At 29.9% G+C, this 27426-nt stretch overlaps 1 protein-coding gene across 3 annotated transcripts in view; it reads right to left on the bottom strand.

Annotated features, from left to right (window-relative positions):
- LOC107454877 (LIM domain kinase 1) overlaps positions 1–11520 on the bottom strand; it is a 29963-nt gene extending 18443 nt beyond the window's left edge. For 2 of the 3 annotated variants that reach the window (XM_043052981.2, XM_043052983.2), the window contains exons 1-7: positions 11465–11520; positions 9226–9321; positions 7302–7437; positions 5855–5964; positions 5244–5432; positions 3823–3916; positions 917–1137 (exon numbers count right to left, since the gene is read on the bottom strand). In XM_043052981.2, the coding sequence (XP_042908915.1) occupies positions 917–1137; positions 3823–3916; positions 5244–5432; positions 5855–5964; positions 7302–7437; positions 9226–9321; positions 11465–11505 (887 nt within the window). In that variant the 5' untranslated portion in view covers positions 11506–11520. Of the gene's footprint in view, positions 1–916; positions 1138–3822; positions 3917–5243; positions 5433–5854; positions 5965–7301; positions 7438–9225; positions 9322–10897; positions 11174–11464 lie in introns of those variants that run through there. The other variant, XM_016072210.3, reaches the window with a different exon arrangement.
- Positions 11521–27426: the final 15906 nt, after the last annotated feature.

Below are 27426 nucleotides of genomic sequence, written 5' to 3'. Positions count from 1 at the left end.
TTTTTTTGGTTTATTCTTTTTGCATTATTTAACTAGATGATAAAACAATAGAAACATACAAAAATATTGATTATTACTCAATATTATACAGAAATATAAGCAAAACTCCTTAGGTGGGCGGGGCTACCCGACTCTCCCCTACATTAAAAACAACACTAGAATGTTAGTGGTTTAAATTAATTCTATTTTATTGATTTTACTGTACTAATATGAAAATGCTTAGATTCAACTGCTTAGAATAGAAACTTTTATTCAAGGAAACTTTTCACAATCAATCAAAAAAAAAAAAAAAAAAAAAAAAAAAAAAAAAAAAAAAAAAACTGACTTTTCCAGACAGATTTTATCAAATTTTCCTGTTTTTTGAAACTGCTCACATAAAAGTTATTTATTTTTATGCTTTATTGTTATCTATAAAATGATACCAAACACTTACACTTGCTATTAGAGGAAAAAAATAAACAAATTTTTTTAAAAAAAAGATTATAATAAGAACAATCTTTTAGGAAAAAAATATTGGACTTTAGGTACTAAAAACTCAAATTAATTCATTGCCTTTTTCGATATTTTAATTTAATTCCCTGATTTTCTCAGACTGACAAATTACCTGTTGTTCTTGATTTTCTTGCTCTGTGACAACCCTGTAATGATTATGGCATACAGAATTTGATTATGTGATTGACACTTTTCGCAAAAAAATATAAAAAGGAGAGTAAGAAAAATGAAAAGTAGAATCTAAAATTAGAACATCAAACATTTGAAGAAAAATTAAATGGAAATAAATGTTTAAAAAAAAAAGTACATAAAACAATAAGAGCATTTACAAAAAAAAATAAGAGATTCAACATAAAATAAAAGGCACCTACATGCAATGATAAGAGCATCTACTTAAAATAATAACTGCATAGAATTTAATCACCTGATGAAAGATCGAGGTAGTGAGGATGAGCGTCTTAATCTTTGTTCAGCAGGTCTGTGAGATAAAGAGCACTTGGGAAGGACATTTGCATTTGAGGACAAATATGGAGATGTTTCAAGATTTGACGAAAAGTTCATAGATCGTGATCGTATGAGAACAGAAGGTTCATGTTCAACAGTCAACTGAACGGGTTTATCACGGGATTGAATGAGTTTCTTGATCTAAAATAATAGAGAATTCACTTTTCAAGCTCTAAATGATACTTAAGGAAAAAGAGCGAATATTCCTTTTACATTGAAAAAACATAAGGCATATTAAAAAAAATATAGCAGTAGAAATATATTATGCTAATATAGCAGTACGCAATATCGATTTTTTCATTAAGGGTTGTTCAAATATTACATAAACATCTAACAAAGAAGAAATGAATAATGACAAGAAATTAAAGTGGAGAGATACACTTCAAGGCTCGAAACAAAGAGTGGTCTGAGACAACTGAGATTTGACTTGAACCAGCATAAAATAAATGTCATTGATTTTATGAACCAGCAGCTGATATCATGGGATAATATGCTGTTTGTTTTGAATTTTGGTTTCATGACTTAGTCCATGTTTTTGTCCAAATTAATATATTATATCTTGATCATAATTTTAGCAAAAGAGTGAATATTCCTTTTACATTGAAAAAACATAAATCATATTAAGAAAAATATAGCAGTAGAAATATATTAAGCTGACATAGCAGTACCCAATATCGATTTTTTCATTAGGGATTTGTTCAAATATTACATACGCATCTAACAAAGAAGAAATGAATAATGACAAGAAATTAAAGCGGAGAGACACACTTCAAGGCTTGAAATTAAGAATGGTCTGAGACTACTAAGATTAAACTTGGACCACCATAAAATAAATGTCAGTGATTTTACGAACCATTGATATCATGGGATGATATGCTGTTTGTTTTGAATTTTGGTTTCATGACTTAGTCCATGTTTTTGTCCAAATTAACATTATACATCTTGATCACAATTTCAGCATTACACATTCACACTTAATCTTCATCTTAAAATAATCCCATATAATTTACAACAATAATTAATTTTAGAAAAAAAAATTACATTTCGAAAAGAAAAAAAAATTTTACACAAGAACAAAAAAAAGGGAGTTGGCAATTTGTTTTTTATTTTTGCTTGGGAGAGGGAATCAACTGCCCAAAAATATAGTTACATAATATTGGAACTAAATTTTATATTAAGATAGCTTTTTAAACTAAAAGTTAAACAAATGAGAGCTTCGGAAACATAGAATTTTATCACTCAATTAAAAAATGAACAAAAAGAATCAGACACATTATTAAATGAAAAATAATATGCCTGGTAAGAAAAGTTTTGTACAAATGTGCCCATGTTGCAAATTATTTAAAAGGTTAACATTAGATAATTCCTTCTTATTGCATAAACAGAATAAAAAAAAAATTCTGGGTTCAACATATCTGCTGCCCTTTAAATTTAAAATGATGGAGAATATTTTTAAGAAATATTTAATGTTATTTAAAGTGATATCAAGATTTTGATTAAGTGAGTAATTGTAACAATATATGAATTTATTTTAAAAAGAAATTTTATTTGTATGTAAACAAATTTCTGCAAGATATACAGAAAATTATATAAAAAGATCTAGCATACTTTAAAAAATAAAATTAGCCATTGGTATTCTGAGTTTGATACATGATCCAAAATCAATATCAATGCATATTAACATTACATTCAATTGCTGAAATACTACTAGTATCTGAAACTCTAACTTGTTCACACTTTTGGACGGAATACTTAAAGAAACACATCTAAATCTTAAGAAAACTTTCTAATATTTGTTTCACATTCACACATAGTTTTGATAAATACAACCAGTTATAACACCTCTGCTTTCTAATTTATTTCATTTTTTGTTTAATGATTTTTATTTAGCTAGTATTTTAGAAAATAAAATGGTTTTAGGATTATTTTTTAAAAATATTGAGATATTGATAATTTTCAGACATTTGCATCACATTTCAAACTTTTTTTAAAAAAAAGTGTAACAAATATTTAAGACGAGATTAATTTATTTACTAATTTTAAAGTAGATTTTACATTTAATAATGATATAGAAAAGATCATTATTAAAAAATAACAGAATAAATATGTCATTTTTATAATTACTATTAGTAACCCAGAAATTGTGATAGTATAACAATAAAAAATATATTTAAAAAAATATTCTTATGTATTATAGGCATTTAAACAATACTTACATTAATTATTAGCAATTAACTCAAAACAAATTATTTTACTTAAATTGTTTTTTAACAAAAATATCAGATAAAAAACATTTTTATACATTACAAAACATTCATACAAATACTTGTATATTACATTCATTCGTACAGATACGAAAAAATGTCATGGAACATACACAAATTATTAAGAATTTACTCAGAATAAATTAAATTACATAACTTTTATTTAACAAAAATATCAATCATACCTGCATAGTTTGATGAAATGTGGCTTTCTTTCTTATGTTATTATGCCTAAAAGCTTTTATAGAAATAAATTTCTTCGTTCGCCCTCAATTGTGAACGAGCTTCTAAAACCGCAATTTCCAGATTAGCAAGCGATCACACAAAAAGTCTCTCATTTTTCGAAGACAGGAGAATCTTCGAGGTCTGCTCCAAATGTCAAACTGAGCAGGCTTCTCCAGAACACATAATGGACTGCTTAGGACTTTCCAGAGAGGACTCACCCCCCCCCTTCTGGTCCTCAATTTCCTTAGGGTCAACGATTAGATGGAACCTGTCTGACTTCGTCAGACATTGGAGGATAAGACACAACAACAACAGAAATAAATAAAAAAAAGCTTACTTCATCTAAAGAATGATGCTGAAGTGGTGTGCCATTAACTTCCAAGATTCTATCACCAATGTGTAAAGACATTAAATCTTTATTCAGAACCACACTAAAAATAAAAATAAAATTTGAGATTATGACAATAAAGTAGTAAAGACTAAATAAAAGCAAGTCAAACTAGCATTGATCAAAAAAATATGAAAATAACTGAAAATTAATCAATTGTAAAATTGTTTTCTTCACAAACTAAATTTCAGCTTTATTTCATGCCTAATATTTCAACCAATATTAACCCCTTGCGTACAGGGCTTAACTTGGTGAGACTTGTCGTTCTAGTCCACTTGTTGAATCAACCATAAGTAAGAGGCTAATTTTAAAAAAATTTCCTATATATTATTTGAATTAAAATTTTCATATTTAATTACAGACTAAAGAAAGGAATTTGTTTCCAAAACTGTTCATTAGACAGATGTTTTAAAACTCTAAGAAAAATGAAACTATTAAATTGTAAATGAAATTATTAACTATTAACTTGTAAATGAAATTATTATTTAAAAATTAAACTGAACTTCATGATTAAAATTTTGTTAAAATTAATTAATTAGCACTGATGGCAGGGGAAAAAATGTAGGTACCACTGTATAAGCTATAAAAGATATGTTTGGTTACATTAAGTTGTCAATTAATAGATTAAAACACTTTCAATTAAGTGGTGTGTGAATATGTCATATTCATTGAAATAATTATGTGATAAACAAATTTCAAATTAATTTATAATATTCTTAAGGACACCAGGACGGAGAATGAATATTCAGACAAGTGCAGGCATATTCAAATCCAGAGCCAGCCTGGTAAGGGGTTGTTCCAATATTACGTAAGCATCTAATGTAGAGGATGTGATTTGTTTATTTTTTCGGACAAAGGGCAGGAGGGGTATGAGCAAAATTTACATAAGACATTAAAATCCCATTATTTTCAAAATTTTCATAAAAAATGAAACAAGAAATTTATATGTAGAAAATTTTCAAATTTGAAGAAAAAGTTAAGTTTGGAATGAGAAATAATTAAATAGCTGGAAAAAATTTCTTCAAAGAGTTTTAAGGGTCAAGAATTTTGAACACAAAAGGAAAACACAAAAGACTTCTAAATAATATTTTACTCAAAACTTTAAAGAAAAAAATTAAGACCTAAGTTTTTTTTTTTGCAAAATTACATTACATAATTTATTTGAATTTAATATTAATTAGATTACAACAGTAAATGTTTAAGTTAAAGCAAAATCAGAAGGGGGTGCAACTTTCTGACGCAGGTATAGGGGTTTGTGATTTGCTTATTTCTTTTGAGACAAACTTACCATGAAAACGTGTAATAGAAGTTTATTTTTAATAGGTCCTTATAAAAAAAAAAAAGTTAGAGGATGTAATATTTTTACTTACTCAGATATATGAAGCTCATGAAAACCTCTCTCCACTTTCTGATTTTGGCAACAACCAACAGATATTTTGACCTTTCTGTTGGAAGCTTCAGAATGGGCAGGAATTTCAACTAATTTAATGCTGTGAGGTTCACTAGAAAAGGGCAGTTTTTGAGAAAGAGGAGTCATTTGCTTTTTGTAGCAAGAAGCACTAAAAGGAAGAAAAGATATATAATTAACATCACAATGTATCAGACAAATATTGATTTTAGCATTAAACATTTTTTTTAAATGAAATAAAAAATTTTTAAAAAAATAATAATAATATATATAGAAANTATATATATATATCAGAATTTAACTCTTGAGCAAAATCTTGCCAAATCTGTTATAATTTGACTTGCAGTTACAGGTTTCGTATTGTTATTTTTCTACTGGTTTGGATACACAGCTACAAATTAACATATTTTTCAGGTTAGTTTAATTTAAAGTTACAAATTTTACATGAATATAAACTAAAAACCTCATACTTAAAAGACCTTTTCACTACATGAAAGAAATTTAGCTTAAAATTATATGTTTTAATACACTTTTTATTTTTTCTATAACAAAAGTGGAGGAAAAAAAAGTTACCAGTAAAGACGGCTCCTTTCAACTAAAGCAAAAGATTCTCCATCTCCAATATAACTGTTACAATTATCACAGGTAAAGCATTCAGGATGAAATTTGTGATCACCTGCAACCTTAAATGTAATCATGTTATTATGCATTTAAAATAATTATTAAATCACAAATGTTATCAATCACTATGCTTATAATTAATTATATATGCGTTTCTGTGGAAGACGAAAATTGCAAACTTTCATCAGTGAATGTCAACAACCACTTAGTTGCTTTGACAAATGTCTGAAATAAGTGCTAGATCTGATTTGATATTAATCTATTCACTGATATTTAAATATTTATTCAATATTTTACTATCCAAATAAGATAGATTAGGAAAAACACCGAGGAATACTGGGTAGGTGTTGTGATAATCGTTCTCCACTCCCAGGTTTTTCACAATTAAAATTTTTGTATTCCATACACTGATTGGTTTTTTTTAAAACTTAAGTGCTATTGCCTAGCATTTCCAACAAAGTTTCTTTAAGTGCCAAAGCTTGATACAAACTTGCCCAGCATTCCCTACACAGATGTTTCTTTTTTTAACTTTTTAAAGTTCAGTGTCACTGCCCAATATTCCCTGATGTTTTTCAGAACCTATTCTAATAGGATATTGAAACATCGGCCAAATATTAACATTTCAATGAACATATTCATATTAAGTAAGAAATAACAAACATTTTGGGCATTCACCAAAGCTACTATTTGATTGTTGACATTAAGCAGTGAAAGTCTATATTTAAAAGATTTCGTCCATTCATTTCATTAACACAGACATAACAAGGAAGGTTCTTCGAAATCAATACTTAGTGAATCGAAAATTTCAATGACAGGGTACATGCTTATTTTGGGGGGAAAGTATTCCTTGAATTTTCCCAAAATATCTGAACCAACATTGCTAAAAAATAATACTTACAACAAAGCAATACATAGGATAATAAAACTTGACAGGTAAACATCAATGATAGTTGAAAAATATGATTCATGATCAACATTATCCATAACATTTTATTGACACATGTAAATATAAATAATGATTTAGATCATTTGATGGGATAAGACTTTTATATATGATAGTTTGGCATTATACACTAAACTTTGGGAAGACTAAAGAAATAAAGAAAAATTTTAATTTAAAAAAAATTATTTAAATTTTTTAAAATTATACTACATCTATTAAAAAGAATAAATTATAACAAACTATAACATTGTCAGAATAAATTATCCCTTTAATAATTATATTGAAAATTGAACACATGGTCTAATTTTTTGGCATAAAAGGTAGAGAAAAAGTATTTATTCGGTTCCATCAAAAACTGTTATAGGCTAAGCTGTTTATTAAACAAGAATAAATATAAAAAAATTTCACTATTAATTTGAACATTACTATGAAAGTTAACTTCAGCTCAATATTTACCATAACTGGACCAGAAATAAATTGTTTGCAGTCATGGCACTTTTCTCCAAATTCATTCCAATAATCTTTTTGACAATATACTAAGCCATCCTTTTCAAAAAATGTTCCAACAACTGGATTTTGGCACATTGTGCATCTAAATTTAACACAGATACTTTATTAAACGCAAAATATAGTTTGAAACAACAAAAGATTATTTCTTAAACATATATATAAATAAAACATAATGGCAGTTATTTTTGCATAAAAACTATTTTATATTCCTATGCTTGATCTTCTAGAATTCAACAAAAGATAAATATGGGAAAATATTGCTATCCTACATATTATTTTGCTATTTACTAATGTACCGTGCATATATAATATAAAGACAAAAAAAAAAGAAAGAAAAGAAAGATTAATGAAGAAAATAACAAAATAAATAATTTTTAGTTAATTCTCTTATTAGTTAATTGTTATTAAACTAATTCTTTTCAAAAAATAATAAGTTTATTTTCATATTTTGTAATCTGGCAAACTAGTTACAAAAATAATTTAAATCATTTTTGCAAGACCCTGGTAAGTTGAAGGACATTTAAATTCGCTACTCGTGTTGCACAGATTTTCAGATTTGTATCCCAGCTTCAGTTATAATATTCATGATAATAAAATTTATCCTAACTAATTTAGCAATAACTCCGTTCATGTGCTTAATGCATCAAATACAACAACAAGCATACAGATGATGCAAAAAATAAGATATGACACCTCGACCAAGAAATATTATTCTCCAGCTTAGAAAACAAATAGAGCGACAGCAGATTTTACACCATCCATAAGCGCTAACAAAATTAACAGTTGTAAGAGAAAATTAGAATAATTCTAAGCATCAAATTACATTGCTGCTTTTTCTTGATTGTTTAAAGATAACTTATCTTTTCTACCATTTTTATGAAAGGACTCACTTTATGCAAAAAAGGGCTTAGAATTATAGAAGTCCTAAAGACCCATAACTTTCAAAGTCAAGTGAAATCACTGGTTTATGTTCGATAATAAATCATTAAAATGGGTAGCATGCCTAAGCTAAAATGTAATTCAATCTTTCAATCATTGAAAGCTAGGGAAGAGTTTTATACTAATATCTGGGTCTAAATGGTGGTCACGATTTGATGACAACAGGAATGTGACACAAGAAAAACAATTTTTAAAAAAATCACAGAAGATAAACACGAAAGGTATTAATTTTACTCACCTCTGACATGCAATTTTTTCTTTTGCTTGAAGTACAAATACACTTTGTAATTAAATACAAATACAATTGGTTGTTGGCAGATGGTGTAAACAAGCATTCTAACGGAATATCACCTTATACTTATAAATTTTCATGCATTTACAGTTTAAAACTAATAGCAACACACTGAATAGGAATGGGCGGTCATCAACGTATCTGAAAACGTTGATGTTCTGCAATCATCGCTATTCTAGTGTTTAAATTGAAGTGTTTCTTAATTTTAAAAAAAATGGAAAGCTTCAGAAATTTTGATTTAAGCACAATGAGTAAAACGTCTCCCGATGAATCATAGTCATCAATGTCTGCATACGCCGCTGAGAGCATTCATTGCTCATAATTTATTGTTTATACCATTTTTTAACACTTTAGTTGTTAAAAAACTGAGAATTCGAGAATTAAGTTTAAAATATAATTACCTTAATCAATCAATTAAATGCTCGAAAGACATAAGAATCCAAAATTACACAATACTTAAAGCAAAACATAAATGTAGCAAAAGATAGTAATTTTAAAGAGATGCAAAAATCTAAGCATCCCAATACTGAACACCTTAAAAATGTATAAATATGGAATTCTGTTTTCACTGTCAACGCAGTTTGGTTTCTGAAATGATGTCTATATTAATATCTGAAGTAATAAAAATTATACTGATACCGAAAGCATGAGCCATGCCAGTCCTTATTACATGCTTGAATACATTCCTCATCAGTAATATTTTCAAAACATCCCGAACAGAAAGGCATCACTAATCTAAAAATAAAATAGAAATAATTAACAAGGATAAAAATCGAACAAATTTCTCATAAATTTTTGTGATAGATATAAATATTAAGCAAAATAATTTTATTAGTGAAGTAACATAAGTCACATACAGTAGAAAGTCTGTTAGCTTAAGTAATAATATTAATATTTCTGTAAAAGAAAAGGTGATCAATAGGCACTTCAAAATTTTGAGTCCAAGAATCCTGTTTTGAGTCAAATTAAAAGCCAAAAGAAGTTATTTGCAAACTGAGGCACACGCATTTTTACATATTAAAGCATTATCTTTATCGTCACTTATTTATTAGTAGATTTAGTTTTTTATTCTTCCTAAATTATAATCTTTTGTAATTAACAATTCAGTGAATAGATTGCCCAATTCAAATACAACTCCAATTAACATAAATAAATGGAATTTAATTTTATGAAGAAATACTCACATACATACAATTAAGAGATGGAAACTTGAATTTATCAGTACTAATTTACCAATTTTCAAGACTGCAAACTCAAAAACATTTTTGTTTTTTTAATTTTCTCTAAACAGAGAAAAAATAACTCATAAACACTTTTGTGTTGCTAAATGGACAAAAATTTCTACATTGGTCTCCATAATAGGGAAAGATTCTTCGTATGAGGGATAGATTCTGTAATGGAGATAATAATGCCAAAATAAATCTGTTTTGCGAAACAATTGCCATGTTTTGGTAATTTAAAGGCAAAAAAAAGAATTTAAAAAAAAAATCAGCGTGGAGAGAACACATTAACAAGGTAAAGGTAAAATGATTTTAGCAAGTTCGACACTTTGGTTTTGCAATGTGGTATAACCAGCCTGACTTATTTTGCCTAACATAGCATAATAGTTATAATTCCATCTTATTAACTAATATTTGAAGATATTTCATTTTCCAATTCTATATTAATTTTTTTTGCGCTTTTAAATTTAACTATGGGGATATTTACGTATCGTAATCTGTCAGACCAACTACAATCACCAAATGGATTTTAAAATTGCAATTTTTTTTAAAACATGTAGAAGTTTACCCTTCATGTTGGTTTCTTTCTGAATGGGTTTTTTTTTTTCTTTTAGCTTCTTGCAGGCTACTGCCCGAAAGTTGTCAAAAACATGGCAATTATTATGCCGCAGAATACGATACAGAAATCGACTTTTCAAACCTGAGTTGTTTTATAAGTTTTTAAACATTAATTAAGCGCATTTGAATAGTTGAAATAGAATTTGGAACATTAGAGCACTTTCTAAGTTAATAAAAAAAGCAATTTTGAATTAGAATGTCGATTTTAAGTTTTGAAGTAGAATGTCAAACATTAAAGAAACACTCCCTGGTACTAAATTTAAGCAATTATAAAGCATAACCTTTTCAATTTTCGAAGGTTTTAGTCTAAGAATACACGCTTATATTTGAAATAAATATGTGTGCCCATGTTTTTTTATAATTTACACACTTTTAATAGCGTCACACAAATCATAAGCAATTTTTAGTGAAGTATAATAAACTACTATAATGATGTACATTTAAATTAATATCCATTAAAAGATGGGCGGTACCTTATTTAATAATTATACATGATAATATAAGGAACTAAAAAAAGTGTTCATAAAAATTCTAAGAGACTGAATAAAAATATATTTAATTTTTCGAAATTTTTAATATGCAGCCATGTTAATGTTTACAATAGCTACGAAAATAAATAATGATGCCAAAAAACAAACAAATTTTTTGCATAACACGGATGACATCATTAAAGGGCCTTTTACACTAATAGCAAATTTTCTCACATACGAAAAAATTGTCATCCATTGGGAAAGATCTATTCTCACTATATGTGATTTACGCATTGCGCACCCAGCTGAATTCGCGATCGCCATCTGGGGAGAAGACGGCTCCATGTCTTATCCCTCCCCCCTTCCATCTCCTCCTTTTTTCAGTTGTAAAGGCATGTACAACGATATTTTCCTTTTCAAATACTTTTCGTATTTAACTGTCAAAAACTTTTTTTAGATGTCAACGACACTATCTTTTAGAATTATAATCAATGTAGTTTTTAGTTCTACATAGTTTCTTAACTTAAAAGTTCTTAATCTATTTGAAAATTAAGACGGAATCTAACTTACTTCCTTCTTCTTTGACTCTCCACACGCCACCTGTAGCACATTTTGATCGCTGATCTCCATTTTTCTTTTCAGTGATCGGAAGTTCGTGAACCCCGTTGTAAATGGCTCGGTTTTACATTCAGCTCCGATCGGAGGTGCATAAGAGAGCATTAAATAGCCATTTACACCACATGCTAAATTTATCGTTTGGGAATTCGGATATTCCAGCGAAAACCTGATTGTTGAAATACTTTACCCATGAAAAAGTCATCAGTGATATTTTCACTCGTGAAGGAATTTGAATTATCGACTCAACTTACATCTATCAAAATGTTCTCATGATAGAATCAAGTTACGGTGGAAATCACATAAATCTTGGTGCGCTGCCTCGAAGCGGCATTAACCGACTCGTCGATAGTTATAAATCGATGATGAGGAGTAGTGAGGAGGAATGGAGATGGGAGGAAGAGGGCTCAACACCAAAAAATCTAGAGGGGGTTCGTGTGACATGGACAATCATGAAATGTAGAATGGCATGGGGTGCAATTGAACAATATAATCATAAACAATATAAAGTAAAATAATCATGAAGATTATGATGATCGATAATATTAAGGAAGGTCTGGGTTAAATATAAAATCTATACATATTTACAACGCACGATAATCAGCGCAAATTGAATCAAAAATAAGATAAAAATAAAATAGATATATACAATAAGGGAATAAACAAGGAGCGAAAATTATGACATGGAATCAAGTTAACATGTCATATGTACTAGTGAATTGGTATTTCATATTTATAGTGGTAATTACACCGCATTACTCCCCTACCAAAATTTTATATGTGATAGAATTCGATGAACGAATACCACTAGCTGATTTATGCTAAAAAAGAATTATATCATATTTGCTCATTATTTTCTTAATTTTTTTATATCATTCCGCTCATTTTTTTTCTTCAATTTTGTTTATTGACCGGAAAACTTTCATTTACTTCACCGGATTTTTTTTTAGCGCTATATTTTAAGCGTATCAACTGTTTCAATGTGGACCATCCATCAATGTTGGCTAGTTCATATCACGTCCGGGTCACCATCATAAAATAATTAGTTAATTATCCATATTAGATCGTCTAAAGGTTTAATCAAAATGAGCATTTTGCTCTTAAAAGGAAAACATTACATTATTGGATGAAAACAAAACTTTATACACATTTCTTTAAGTGCACGCCGCCACACTGCAAAAGACGTTTTGCTCTTTTGTTCTAGGGTTGCATTATTTTTTTCTGTTGCCTTGGCAATGATTTTATTCACCACAGAGTATCCCCCCAGTGACTGAGGGTAACCGAAGAAACGATATAACCACTAGAGCAGAGTATGTTACAAGAATTGTACAATGGATATAAATAATAATATTATGAAAATTGGTTAACAGAAATTAAAAAACATAACAGAAATTTTAAAAAAGCATTTTTCTCAACTATTAAACATACATCACAAACTAAACTACAATAATGAGTTATTTAGTTATGTATGTCTCTAATTTTTTTGAAAATCTGACATGTCTGTCAGATCTTGTACGTGCAACAGTTGGTTGTTTGGCTGGCTCCTTTTGGTCCGTTGGTACAATTGCTTTTGACACTGCTTTTAAAGCAGTTTCCTTTAAATAAAGGGCGGGTTTCACTCGATCTAGAGAAACCGTTGTTTTTCGACCATTCAGTTCAATGGTAATGCTTTTTTTTTTCAATCTATTAATAACTTTATGAGGACCGGAGTAAGGCTGACGCAATGGAGGATTTACATGATCGACCCGAAAATAAACATGAGAGCAAGATTTCCAATTTGGATGAACATAAAATTTTTCTTCGCAATGTACTGTTGTGGCAGCTGGTGTTAATTGCTGCATATGATTTCGTAATTGTGAAATGAATTCATGATTAGACGTAGTTGGCTTTGCATTTTCAAACATCTCGCATGACAAGCGTAACGGAGATCCATATACGAGTTCAGCTGAAGAAGAATTTAAATCTTCTTTGGCTGTTTTTATTCCCAATAGGACTACTGGAATTGTCTCAAGCCACTGGTTTTTTTCGTGAGCTTTTAGTGCTGACTTTAGATGCCTGCTGAATCGTTCTACGATTCCGTTTGAAATTGGATGCTATGCTGTAATCCGTATTGTAGACGTCCCCAATAGGTCTGAAAGCTCTCTGAACAACTTCGATTCGAACTGTGCTCCTCGATCGGTTGTTACGATGGAAGGACAACCAAATCTACTTAGCCATTGGTTAAAAAAATTTGCTGATGGTTTCTGTTTTTTGGTCAGGAATAGGTATGTGCCTCCGACCACCAGGTAAATCGGTCAATCATTGTCAAAGTGTAATTGAAACAACCTGAGGAATGTAAAGGTCCAACAATATCCATATGGACATGAGAAAAGCGTCCATCAGAAAGAGAAAATGTTCCAGGCGGTGTTCTAGTATGCCTTTGGACTTAAGTGCGTTGGCAAGGTTCACAACACTTAGTCTTTTACTTCGGCTTTTATTTCTTCCCAGTCTTTTATTTCGCGTTTCATGAATGGCCATACAAATCTAGATGAGATTAATTTGATACTGGCGAGAATACCAGGATGAGAAATATTGTGCAGGTGGTCAAATATGATTTTTCGATACGACTCGGGCACAAAGGGTCTTGGCTGGCCGGTTGCTGTATCACATGTTAAATCATCATTAGAAATATGACATGGTTTCAATTCAAGTTTCAGAGAAGTTGTTTGATTATTAAGATATTTAAGTAGCTCTGAATAATAATTTTTTTTTTTTGTTTCAGCAAATTTATTAAAATCTAAAAACGTTGTTTTGGCAAAAGAATTAATTTCAATTCTAGATAAAGCGTCCGCGACTTCGTTTTGAAGACCAAGCACATGACGGATATCTGTAGAATATTGGGAAATGAAATCTTAATGTCGCACTTGTCGAGGTGAACATTTGTTAGGATTTTGTTCAAAGGCAATTATTAGGGGTTTTCGATCAGTATAGATTTGAAATTTTCTCTCCTCTATCATGTGACGGGATTTCTTAATCTCGGAGTACATAGCAAATACTTCCTCGTCATACGTTGACCAATTGGGCTGACTTTTATTTAATTTGAAGGAGTAAAAAGCTATTGGTTCCCATTTATTTTGCGAAAGTTGCATTATAGCGCCACCAACTGCGACATTCGACGCATCTACACAGACACTCATTTCAGCTCCAGGCATGGGGCGTCTCAAACGTGTTGCCTGAGCAATAGCATTTTTAGTCGCAATAAAAGAATTTTCAGCGTTTTCGTTCCATTTAAGAGGTTCGGAAGAATCATGACATTTGGAACGAGATTTTTTTTATTTTTATGCCCTTCTAAAAATTGAACTAAAGGAGCAAGTATATGGGCGGCTCTGGGTGTAAATTAAACCAGGGCTGTCCAACTGCAAGGAGCCCACGGGCCAGAATTCCGGTCGCTGATCACCGGGTGGGCCATAATTTGAAAAAGTTGAACAATAACCTCTTATCTCTTATACAATAACAATTAATAGTTGAATTATTAATTATAAAATAATAGAACAGAAGGATTATAAAACAATTTGTTTTCATTTTAATGGGAAAACAGAGGCCGATCAGTCTGAATAAGAAGTTGGCGGACCGCACAATATGTGTTGGCGGACCGCTAGTTGGACAGCCCTGAATTAAACAATCCTAAAAATTGACGGAGTTTAGTGAGAGTAGAGGGCTTAAGAAAATCAGTTACGCATTTAACTTTATCAGAGAGATTCAATTCCTTTCTCAGAAAGGTTAAAACCTAAAAAATCAATTGATGATAGGGCGAAAGTTGATTTAGAAACGTTTACGCAAAGACCATATTCCTCTAATCTAGAGAATAAAGCCTTTAAATGTTTGAAATGCTTATCTGGATCTTTTGATGCTATAAGGATATCGCCCACAAAAGCATAAACGCCTGTTAAGCCACCAGTGACTTCATCGATAAACCTGTGAAAAGTGTCACAAATTGCATCCTCAAACTCTCATACAAGCCGAATGAGGTGCATATTGCACTCTTGTGAATATCTCCAAGATTTGTGGGAATGTGATGATAGGCTTTGACAAGGTCGATTCGACAAAATATCTGTGATCCAGGTAAATTTGCTGTAGAATCAGCAATGCAAGGAATTGGATGTATACTTGTGAATTGGTATTTAACATTTATAGTGGTGGTTACGCCACACTAGCATCTTCGAATTCGCATATGCGATTTTGTTTCACATGAAGTGTGAATGCTCCCTAACATTAAATATGATTGGACTGGACTCGCGTGCAAATGTGTATAGTCCATTCCACCTTAAGTTGGCACTGGAGAGAAAGGCACGTAGACCGGATTACAGCAGTTGTCATGGAAACTGGGTTACTCTCTAAGTCAGTTGGGGGATGAGGTAGCAAAAAAGGGAGAAAAAGCGGCAGTATTGGCGTTTAAGAAAGCAAAACGTCGATTTTTTTTAAAACCAAGAATCGTACTAAAATTTTGAACAAAATACGGAAAAGAACACGATTTTTTAGAGCATTTCTAATAATTATTATTTAAGATACTAGTTGTAAGCTGATTTCTTAATTAGTATTTGAAAACCAGATTTCCTTATTATGATTTTTTAACTAAACGAAACTAATTTTAAACAGCAGAAAAAATATATATATTTAAAAGGATTCTTTTTTGCTGAAATCTAAGTAAAAAAGAAGAAATGCATAAATGCGCATAAATACTTTGTTTTAAATATTTATTTTTACATGATTATTTTTGTAGATTAATGTACATTAATTTATCCCACATTGGTGTTCTGATGAGGAAGGAAAAATCAGCATAGGCAGGAAATTATTGATCATGAAAAAGATCATATGTTTTATAATATTTACTGTTCTTTTTCTTTTTCTTATTATGATTTTTTAATTAAACGAAACTAATTTTAAACAAAAAAAATATATTGAAAAATATTCTTTTTTGCTGAAATCTAAGCAAAGAAAAGAAATGTATTTATGAGCATAAATACGTTGTTTTAAATATTTATTTTTATATGCTTATTTTTTGTAAATTAATGTACATTAATTTATCCCTCATTGGTGTTTTGTGGGAGGAAGAAAAAGTCAACATAGGCAGGAAATCATTGATCATGAAAAATATCATACCTGTGTTTTTTTTTTTAATATTTACTGCCTTTTTTTTTTATAAATAAAAAATTCAATTTTTTTTTTCCGAAAAGTTTGTTTTTTTAACTATAAAAATAATTTTTTTCTGAAATATATTTGCTTCTAAGAGACAAAAGAACTTACCTAAAAAAAATATTTCTGAAAAATGGTATAAATTTGGATTTTTAGTATTATCCACATGGCATGTGGTTTAGTATTATCCACATGGCTAGTACCTATATATTCTTTGGCTAGTACTATCCACATGGGGGGGAGGCGTACTACTTGTACCCCCCCATGTTTTCAGCTGCCATATCCCACCCTCTTAGACACAACAGGAACTCCTTGAATAACATGATAACCACCTATCCTGGTGGTTATCATGTTATTCATTTAATATTTTAACAGTTTCTTCCGCAAACTCTTTGTGGGGTCACCCTGAATTGAATTCAATCCACAATTTCTCATTAGGAGAAATTCTATTTGGGTGGTTAGGTGCATTTCTTCAAAAGAAAATACATATTTTAAAATATCAGAACCTTCCTTTACTTTTCAGGATCTTTGCGGGTGAAAGGAGTCTTAAGAGAAAAAGCCGCATAATTAGTTATTTAAGTACAGTAGAATTAGTTAGTCTCGAAATATTTTGTCAGATACTGAAATATCTTAATATTTTCTACATAAGAGAAAGCCTTTTTGCTTTGTAGTTCAAAAATAATACATAATTAAAATATTGACTGGTTTAAATTAACCTTGCGATGTTTAAAAAAAATTAATGATTCAAATTTTGTGTCTTTTCTGAAATTCCTTCAATTTCTATACATTTTATTAGTTTATAACTGACGGGTTTGCACACTTATATTATGGAATTTGTATTTCAGATAATACTTAAAAGTCCCTTTAATTTGAAGTGTTTTGGTATGCTGCATCCGATAAACAATAATAAATAAATGCAACATTGTAAATCACTACATAAATATATTCACATTATTTGTACATGCTTAAAAAACATAGTTGATCGTACACATGTGTTTTTTTTTGTATCACTGTTCACAGAGAGAGTAGAAGTGGAAGTGAAAGTTTATATTTCCTACGAAGATTGCAGTTAAAGTTTTTGTTGCACGCCTTGATCTAGATGGCGCTGCAAATTAAACAAACTAAAAATCTTAAATTTCCGCCATCACATTATTAAAGTTCCTATAAGAAGCGAATTGTACTTCAGAGCTACACATAGCGCGAAAGACACAAAATTTGAATCTTTACAGAGATTGAATAAAGCAAAAACAATTTTTACTTTTGTCGCAAAAAAATAATATATAATCACATGTTGAATTAACCACACAGCAAATATGCTCAACTGTCATCAGTTTGATAATATTTACCTGTCTATTTGGGTGTTCTTTTTTTTTAATTCATTCTAAAGGGAAAAATTTTTTCATTAAATATTGTACATATGAGGATAATATTTAGAAAATTGAATAATCAAAAACAAAGAGAAAGCGAAATAAGAACTGCACAAGAGAAAGGACACTTAAGCAAAGGCAAGGAGAATGGAAAGAGCTGGCGGACCAGTGCAAAAACGTAGCCAAAGCGCGAATTCCTTAGCCTTGAAAACTAATCCAGTGCCAAAGTAAAACACCTCCTTCTTCTTTGTACATTCGCTTCACTGAGAAAGTATTTATAAGTTAAATACATTTAAACATAAAAAACTTCTAATGCGTGTTTCAAGATAAACTTTTCTTACTATACAACATTTATTTATTTTTGTACGCTCATTTAAACTGCAATTAATTCGAAAATAGCGAAGAACTACTTTTCAAAGTCGGAGTATTACACTTCCTACCCTTCCCTGCAGTGCCAAGTTAAGGTGAAACGTAGTATAGAAACTTCCCGTATGAAATGCACAAACATATGTGAATCGCATTGACGGACGATCGCACATGCGATTCACAACTTCAAGAATGTTCCATTAATCGCATGTAGTAAGAATGCTCCAGTAATCGCAAATAGCTTTAGAGTGATCATTTATGATGCCTTAGAGTGGTTTATTTATTTTTCTCAAAAATCGAACGACTTGATTAAAAAAATAATAAGAAAAGAAATTTAAATTGTTAAAAAAAAATTTTCAATCATAGGAAAACTAATGGAGCATTCGCACTGTATGAGATTCATATATGCATTTATATGTGGATGCGCTTCATGCATGTGCGAGCAGCTCATCTTACTAGTTTCAATATTTATTTAATTAATAATTATTAAAAAATAATTATTTAAATAAATATGTTAACGAATTGGCTGCAGTTACTTGGTGCTCTTCACAATATTGTATTAATATAATTTGCTTTGACTAAGGATGGTTGACTGAATTTAAACAAACATGAACCTCTTAAAACCGGAACCTGCTGCCAACACGCGACCTAAACTTATTTCTCTTCATTCAGTACACTCAGAGGAGTAACACATCATTCCAACAACCTCTACTTCCTAGTCGAATTAGTACCCTACGAACAATCTGATGTTTGTGGGTTTCAAGTCTCCACTATGGATTGAACCCCAGTTTTTCACAACAACAGTTCAGTGTCTTAACCACTGAGCCATCACTATATATGTGTAATGCAAAAAATAATGGGACGTCTGCAAGTGACGTATTGTGGGTACCTCGATTCTGATTGTTTGTTGAAACGTGGCATTTGCTTACGTCAGCAACTGTTCTTTCCATTCTATTTCGAGCAGGGTAAGCCCGTCAAGTATCAGATCCCTTAAATGACATATTCTATATTCTTTCACAAAGATTCTTTCACAAAATTTCAATTCTTTCACTATATATTTCTTACTTAACGCAAAAGATAGAAACGAAGCAGTGGAGAACCTAAACTAATTATGCATCGAAGTCGCCAGGGACACAAAACAAAAACATATCATGGTTACTGTAAAATATACAAACAAATAATAAATCTAAATAAAGTAAAAGGCGTAGACGAGAAAGAGTTCTATTTCAACGATTTGGTGTGCGATACGGCATTGTATTTAATTAACTTCGGGTTAATTAACTTTTTAACTTGTGTGGAGAAACTTAGATCAACTTTAACATGCCTTTTGATTAAAAGAAATCAGCTGGAGCTGACGTAATAGGTAACATTTATGGGTTTTAGTGATCTTCTTCTTCTTCATGAAATGCAAGTACCAAAAATTATAAATTATCAAACATCAGTATCTGAAAATACATAATCGTTAAAAGTATTTTTTTAAAATTCTAATCTGTAATTATTTAAAAACTTTTAACAGAAGTAGTTTATTATTAAATAATTAAATAAAATTAACTCATGTCTTAGTATGGTATCATGAAATGAAATGGTATTCAACACTAATATATATTCCTCCTACGAGTATAAGATGTTTTGAAGAAAAAAGACAATTTTATAATATTTTATATATTGCTCACTTTTATTGTGTTATGTAACGCTTTTAGTCATATTTTTGATCGTTAATTTTGTTCCCTTATATTTAAATATATTTTTAAAATATGTGTTTCTAATTAATGTAGAAAAGTAAAGTTGTAATCTTTACTTTTTTTTGTAAATTTCTCTTATTACAACTTCAGAAAGAGAAACAAAATGAGAATACTAAAATAGGTAAAATTGGTTATGCATTAATTTTTAAATGTTATTTTAGCTTTGCCATCTTTCCGAAAGCTCCTATCTATGAAGTGAAAATGCTTAATGTCTGTGTATATTTTCAGTTTGCTCACTTTAGAAAATTATGAAGTAAAATAAAAACTGGTTATGCAAATATTTCTTTCTTCATTTGTTATTTAGTATTCATATTAGCTGAATTCAAAGCATTAATTTTATACCAACGTTGCATGTCACATAATTTACTGCAAAATCACCACAACAGGAGTGTCATTCTGAAATATGCATAACATATTTAAAATATTTTACAATAAAATTATTTTCTTATTTCATTTCTTTTTCAATAAATAAAAATCATTAATATAAACCGGGATATATGTGATGCCATAATAGGCATTACTTATTTCCTAGCAAATAAAATTTCTCTAATTTCACACATTTAATTTTTTTAATCATCCCTAATCTAATTTTAATTAAATTAAACGAATTAATTAATTTTTATTACATTTTATAAAACGCAAATATAAATATTTTATTATCATCTTAACAATCAATGTAAAGGCTAACTTTTTAATTCAATACCAATGTAAAAATAATTAATTCACTGTCGCAGCTAAATCAAAACTTTTTTATGACTCTGTATTTCTCTTACCACAAAAACGTTTCAGTAACAGGGTTACATTAATCCTCACTGTATTTTTCTTTTCTTTTTTTTTTTTGGCGATTAAGCTATTGCCAAATAATTTTAAAACTTAATATTAATTTCACGGAATTGGCGTAGTTTTGGGCTATTTTATTTTTCGACAAATCTTCAATTAGGGATCTCCTCCCATGTTCCTAACTGTCTGTTGGGAACATTTCAATCACTTTTTAATTTGGCTTTTGTTTACGCTGATCATGTTTTTTTTCATATCTCCCATGGCCTGTCCTTATTTATATTATTATGCAACATTTATTATTTCACTTCAAATGGATAAAAATATACTTTTAATCTTGTATCTTGAGCTCTAAAAAATAAAATTATAATAAAAGATTTATTATGATCTAATTTTTATCATCAACCGTTATTTTCAAGACCCTGGTTTCATCACAATCCTGGTTTCACAATAGTCAATTATACCATACAATTCCAACCGCACCAAATGTCGTTAATATAAGGAGTTTCCCAGAAACTCTAGCAAAAAGGCTTCTTTGAAAAAGGGAACTCTCTTAGTAGGAGGATACAATGTTGAATCAGTTAAAACAATACGCTTAGTGAGAAACACAAATATACAATTGCGAATCCAGATATAAAAAGAGAAAAATAATGATGCATTTTTAAAGTATTACTTGGTTTTTAATTTTATCAAATGTAGCACTTAATTAAGTTTTCAAGTTGAGTTTAATTAAGTTTTTTAATAAAGTGAACTACTTTATTAAAAAATGTAGGTTTTTAATTTGTAAAAAAAAATTATTCAGGTTTTTCAGTAATTTTAAAATACATTTTTAGCTTTGTGAAAAAAGAAAAGAGGAAAAAAAATTATTCATTGGGGATTATAATTTCAGTATTTAAGCTAAGAAAAAACAAAAAGGCTATCAAATTCTGACAAATCATTATTTGTAAATATAGGTACAGCGTGAAAATTTTTTCGAGGGGGCCGGTGTTTACTTATTTATTTTCTTATTATACACATATACTATTAACATTAAAACGCAGAAAATTTTATAAATCTCCTTAAGAGTAATTTTCTGTATTTAAGAGAGAAGTTAGTACCACCAACTAAATTGGCAATGATAAGAACTTTTGTGGGCTACGACGGATTTTTTAATGAATATTGTGAAACCATAGCAAGTTTTAATTTTGTTGTCTCATTTTCTTAAAATTAAAAATACCATGACAAATTTCTGGTTTATAAGCACTTACTGTAAAAGGTTAAGATTGACGAACAGTGCGGGAAAAAAATGAATACCTTGCTAACTTTTGCTTTGATGATCAGATCTTCATGTTCTAACACTCAATCTTAATGATTCTAAGGGATATCCTCAAATATTTGAGGCTATCCCTTAGAACCATTAAGATGGAGAGATTGAGAACCATTATATATGATTATTAAACATTGTTTAATAATTAGTGCATTGAATTGAACTGAAAATAGAGTTTAGTGGTACAAAATCCGAAAAAGGACATGCTGCGCTAAACAATACGGTAAAACAGTTAAAAAGGCAAAGTGCATATTAAGCTTTACTTGTCGTGCAATTATAATTGATAAAATAATATGAGTAGATGGATGAAATCTGACAAAAAGTATGAATAAAATCAGATAAATGATATGAGTATGGTGCAAAAAGCAAGAAGTAAAATGGTACAAAGGTGAAAAGATGTTTACAAAAGTGTATAAAATTGTAGCTGTATTAAAATATTTATAAACGGTTAAAAATACAAACAGCAAGTAAAGACGCGAAAATGTTAGCATAATGGGAGTCACCTAACAAATCTTCAAGAATTAAAATAGAATTTCCGAAAACGGTAAAACGATGTCGTTTAAATTTAAAAGATGGACATATTATTAAAGTGTGATGAATCGAGAGAGGAACTGTATTAAAAAGGAGGGTCTCCAAACAGTAAATGGAGGTGTGTTTTCCGGGTGTGACCGATTCGAAGAAGTGTAAGCTTTACAGCGGCACTACGCAATGGAAACAATGGCAAAAGGTCCAAATTTGATTTGATGCTATGCAGTTTATTCGAGGTCCCACTATTGTTGCCATAATTATGTCACAAATTTTCGAATATGCAGATTTATGTCAGAAAAAGGTATAAATGATTAATGCTGTTGCGTGCGGCTAGCTCCATATTTATCTTAATGGGTGGGAAAACATCTACCCGATGTTTTCATAGCAGGTCCATACAAAAGGAAAACAAGTACCAAATGTTCACAAACACATTTAATAAGGAATACACAGATACAAAGATGCACGGACAATCAAATTAACAGACAAAACTCCGAGAAATCTTCACTCTCTAAAATCATAAAGTCATCTGCCCGTTCAAGGCTAACGCCTACCATATACGCATAATTCAGAGTGAAAAATCCACTCTCCACAAATGCAGAAGATATTGAAAGTTACGAAAACAGATACAAAAACGTTCTTTCTCAGAATACGTATGCCTTTTTTTGCTGATGGATTCAGATTTCAGACCCTCAAAATAAGCCGCAATGCGGAAAATATGATCTCAATAATTACGTCAGAAGAGAGGTCCAAAGGATTGGCCCCTTAGTTTTAATTTCTGCATATTTCGCCTTATCTGGAAAGTTTTATAAGCGAATTAAAAATATTTTGCGCACAACTATAAAATTCAATTATCAAAAATAATTCCATGCAAAAAAAAAAATCTTTTAGTAAATATTTATTATTTTATTAAATAACAGTGAAAAAAATTTTGAATCGTAAGTTATTCTATTTTTTACACCAATTTAAAAAATGTAATTTTATATGGCAAAATAAAGAATTTGAGCGAAATCGGACAAATAGTTCCTCAGAAAGTGAATTTTAAGAAAAAATCGCTTTTAAAATTCAATTTCTGAGGAACTATTTGACTGCTACCGTTCAAATTTTGTATTTTTCCTTACAAAATCGCATTCTTTAAAATGGAAGAAATTCTACACCTTACAATTCGACTATTAATAAAAAAATTAATAAATATAATAAATATCTACAAAAAGTTATTTTTTGCATGGAATTATCTTTGTACAAACAAAATTCGTAATTATGCAAAAAAAAATTTTAATTCTCTTAAAAAGTACTGGAGGTGTGACGAAATATGCAAAAAGTAAAATTAACTTTGAGCTGTTGCCCTGATCAAACTATTGGGGCCATATTTCCCCCCATATATATATGGGGCCATATTTCCCATACATATTTTGAGTGCCTGAAATTCGAATATGTTGAAAAAAAGGTGAATTTATTTAGAAAAAGTACGTTTTTGCTTTCATAATGTTTTGTATCGTTTTGATTACATAATATATTTCGCCAGCTCTAATTAATAAGCATATTTGTTGTATTCTGGAGCGCAGCGACATATAGGGGCGTTGTTATTTGAGACGAATGACTGCTGGCAGAAGAACGCGATCATGAGTTGCACTGGCGATGTCTTCAATGTACCACAGTATAACACAACAGTTCACACGCACGAACACAAAATGGAATCGTTTTTTAGAGAAGGAACATCCAAAAAGCACCGGAAAAATATTTGTAAATGAACAGAAAAAAATAGGTATTTTCTTATTACAGTTAAAACCAAATGCCTGGGATATCGTTCTATTAAATATGATGATTTAATATTGAAGGTTTATTTAAACTTTATATTCCATATTTTCTGAATCATATTACTTCAAACATTAAAATATGCAAAAAGTATACGGAAACACATAATGTTAAAACATTTAATTTTGCAAAAAGAGTTTTTTTAGAATAATTTTTATCAAAAAATTTAAAGNGAATACAAAATGGAATCGTTTTTTTAGAGAAGGAACATCCAAAAAACACCGGAAAAATATTTGTAAATGAACAGAAAAAAATAGGTATTTTCTTATTACAGTTAAAACCAAATGCCTGGGATATCGTTCTATTAAATATGATGATTTAATATTGAAGGTTTATTTAAACTTTATATTCCATATTTTCTGAATCATATTACTTCAAACATTAAAATATGCAAAAAGTATACGGAAACACATAATGTTAAAACATTTAATTTTGCAAAAAGATTTTTTTAGAATAATTTTTATCAAAAAATTTAAAGTTTCAATGAAAAATCATTATTTATAAACTAAAAAACCTAAAATAAAGAATACTTACGACAAAAAAAAAAAAACGATTCTAAAAATTTCTTATATTGAAGTAAAAATTTTCATGTTGTTGTTGTTCTTTTTTTTTTAAGTCTTGGAGTCCTTAATCAGGTTTATATAATAATTATTTTTATTATTATATAAAGCATAACGTTTACCTGCCTTATAAATCCGGAGAATTCCAAATTAAAATGTTCTCCGTTTGAAAATTTCAGTTACCCAACAGAAGTTCAANCTTAATCAGCCTTAGAAAATCATTTTGTTGAGAATTATCTTCAAATTAGACAAAAATTACTTACAAGTAAATATTTTTATTATTATATAAAGCATAACGTTTACCTGCCTTATAAATCCGGAGAATTCCAAATTAAAATGTTCTCCGTTTGAAAATTTCAGTTACCCAACAGAAGTTCAAGTTACCTAACGTTTTCTTATTAAATCATCCATTTACGGAGGTATAGAATCCTTTTTTTAAAAATGTAAACACTTTAAAGTGATATCTTTTACTCACTAAGTTAACTCTCAGGAATCATATTGTTGAATGCATAAAGAAATCGCCCTTTTCTTTCACTCCGAAATAATGTATTTTATAAATTGAGAAAACCCTACTTATAAATCAATTTATAAAACTTAAACTATGGAATCTCTATGTGGCTTTCAGGAGAACTCCTCCAGACATCAGTCTCGCGTCGTGGTGGGTATTATGGTTATGAGGAATAGCCACTCGGAATAGGGGTGTGTGTAGGGTGAATACTTTTGTCATGATCTGGGTATGGGTCAGCGTGAGTCAATCGACACCTTCATTCCTCATTAGAAAATTAGAATTGCATCCCATTAGAAATGTGCTCTCGCATGTTACCATAGCAGCACTCACTCACCCCAGACCTTAGGTCTGGAGAACTTCTCCTCAAAGACGCACAATAGCTCTACATTTAAGCGGTTGGAATATAATATAGCAGTTTTAACTGTAACATGTTTATGCTAACCTACTCTATACATATTAATTTTACTATCAAAACATGATACAGAATTTGAATAATATCGGCTACAGTAATTTCTAAACAAAACTTTCAAAAGTCGTGATTTGAATTTGACATTGGCGATCGAAATGAGTTGCAGGTGGCGTAGAGCAGAACTCTCTACCTATGGCAAAACTTCGCATGCTTTCCCCATTAGCGTGTGGAGAGTCATAGAGGGTGGAAGTACGTTAGTTTCTCTCCTGATTTTCATATAGATTAAAATCTTTTAAGTTGGAAAACTATATGGAATTGAAAACTACATTAAAAATAGTTCTAAAGAAAATTATCACGGAAATTTTACAAAATATCTTTATTAAATAAAAAGGAAAAATATTAAGAAAAGGTAAAATTTCGTAGTACATTCCTATGGATGGTGTTTTCTACACTAGGGTACGCTGCAAGCTCGGTACCGACTAAATTTCCGGGTTACTGTTTCCGTTGTATTTTAAAGCCATTTGGCATCGTTGTGTTTTGAGATTCTTGCAAACAATGTATTTGATTCAAACTAAGGTAAACAACGTTAAAAAGCACAAAAATATTATAATAAATTTAAAGTTGTTTACCTTAGTTTGTATTTTAGCACAAAGGTTGCCCACTTGTGTATTAATGTATTTGATTACTATTACTTGTGTTTACAATGATAACAGTACTTGTTTACAATGCTAAAAGATGGCGCACAGCTAAACACTAACGTAAGATGGTGCACAGCTTGCAACAAGAACCAACAGTAATAAACTTATGGAAAGAGGCCAAATCAGACTGCCAAAAAAGCGAGTTATTCAAAATCTAGCAACCATGTCACCTTTTTTAATAACAAATAACTAGAACAAATTTTCACTCCTATCTCCCCAGAATTACATAATAACATTAATATCTTATGAAATACGGCAGATTTGAGCTCAGAAATTATCTAATTTATTTCTTTTATTGAAAACAAAATTATCCGTTTGAAAGCATCGCTTATCAGAATAACATGTAGTAAGCAGCTGCAAACTTTTTAACCGGAACTAGAGAAGGCGCCGAGCTCGAGATTGTTTACATTTCTACTGAAAACACTATCCATATACCTGAAAAGAGGAGGAGAGGGAAGGGAGAAGGGCCAAAGGCATGAAACCGGTCTCTCCCCAGATGGCGTATTCGAGCGATGCGATCGCCAATAACTCAAGAGCTACTTTAGCTGATTCTGCTTCTAATTTTTGATTATCTAATTTGACTTCTCCTCTATTTTAAATTTACAGAAAAATGTGTAAACCACGCGGGCTGAATCGTTGAGTATTAGTGCCGTAGATAGGAGGAACCCGCAA

Source organism: Parasteatoda tepidariorum, chromosome 1, assembly GCF_043381705.1.
Source record: "Parasteatoda tepidariorum isolate YZ-2023 chromosome 1, CAS_Ptep_4.0, whole genome shotgun sequence".
Lineage (NCBI taxonomy): Eukaryota > Metazoa > Arthropoda > Arachnida > Araneae > Theridiidae > Parasteatoda > Parasteatoda tepidariorum.
The sequence above is the reverse complement of the archived record's forward strand: the minus strand, read 5'-3'. Positions and strand labels throughout refer to the sequence as shown.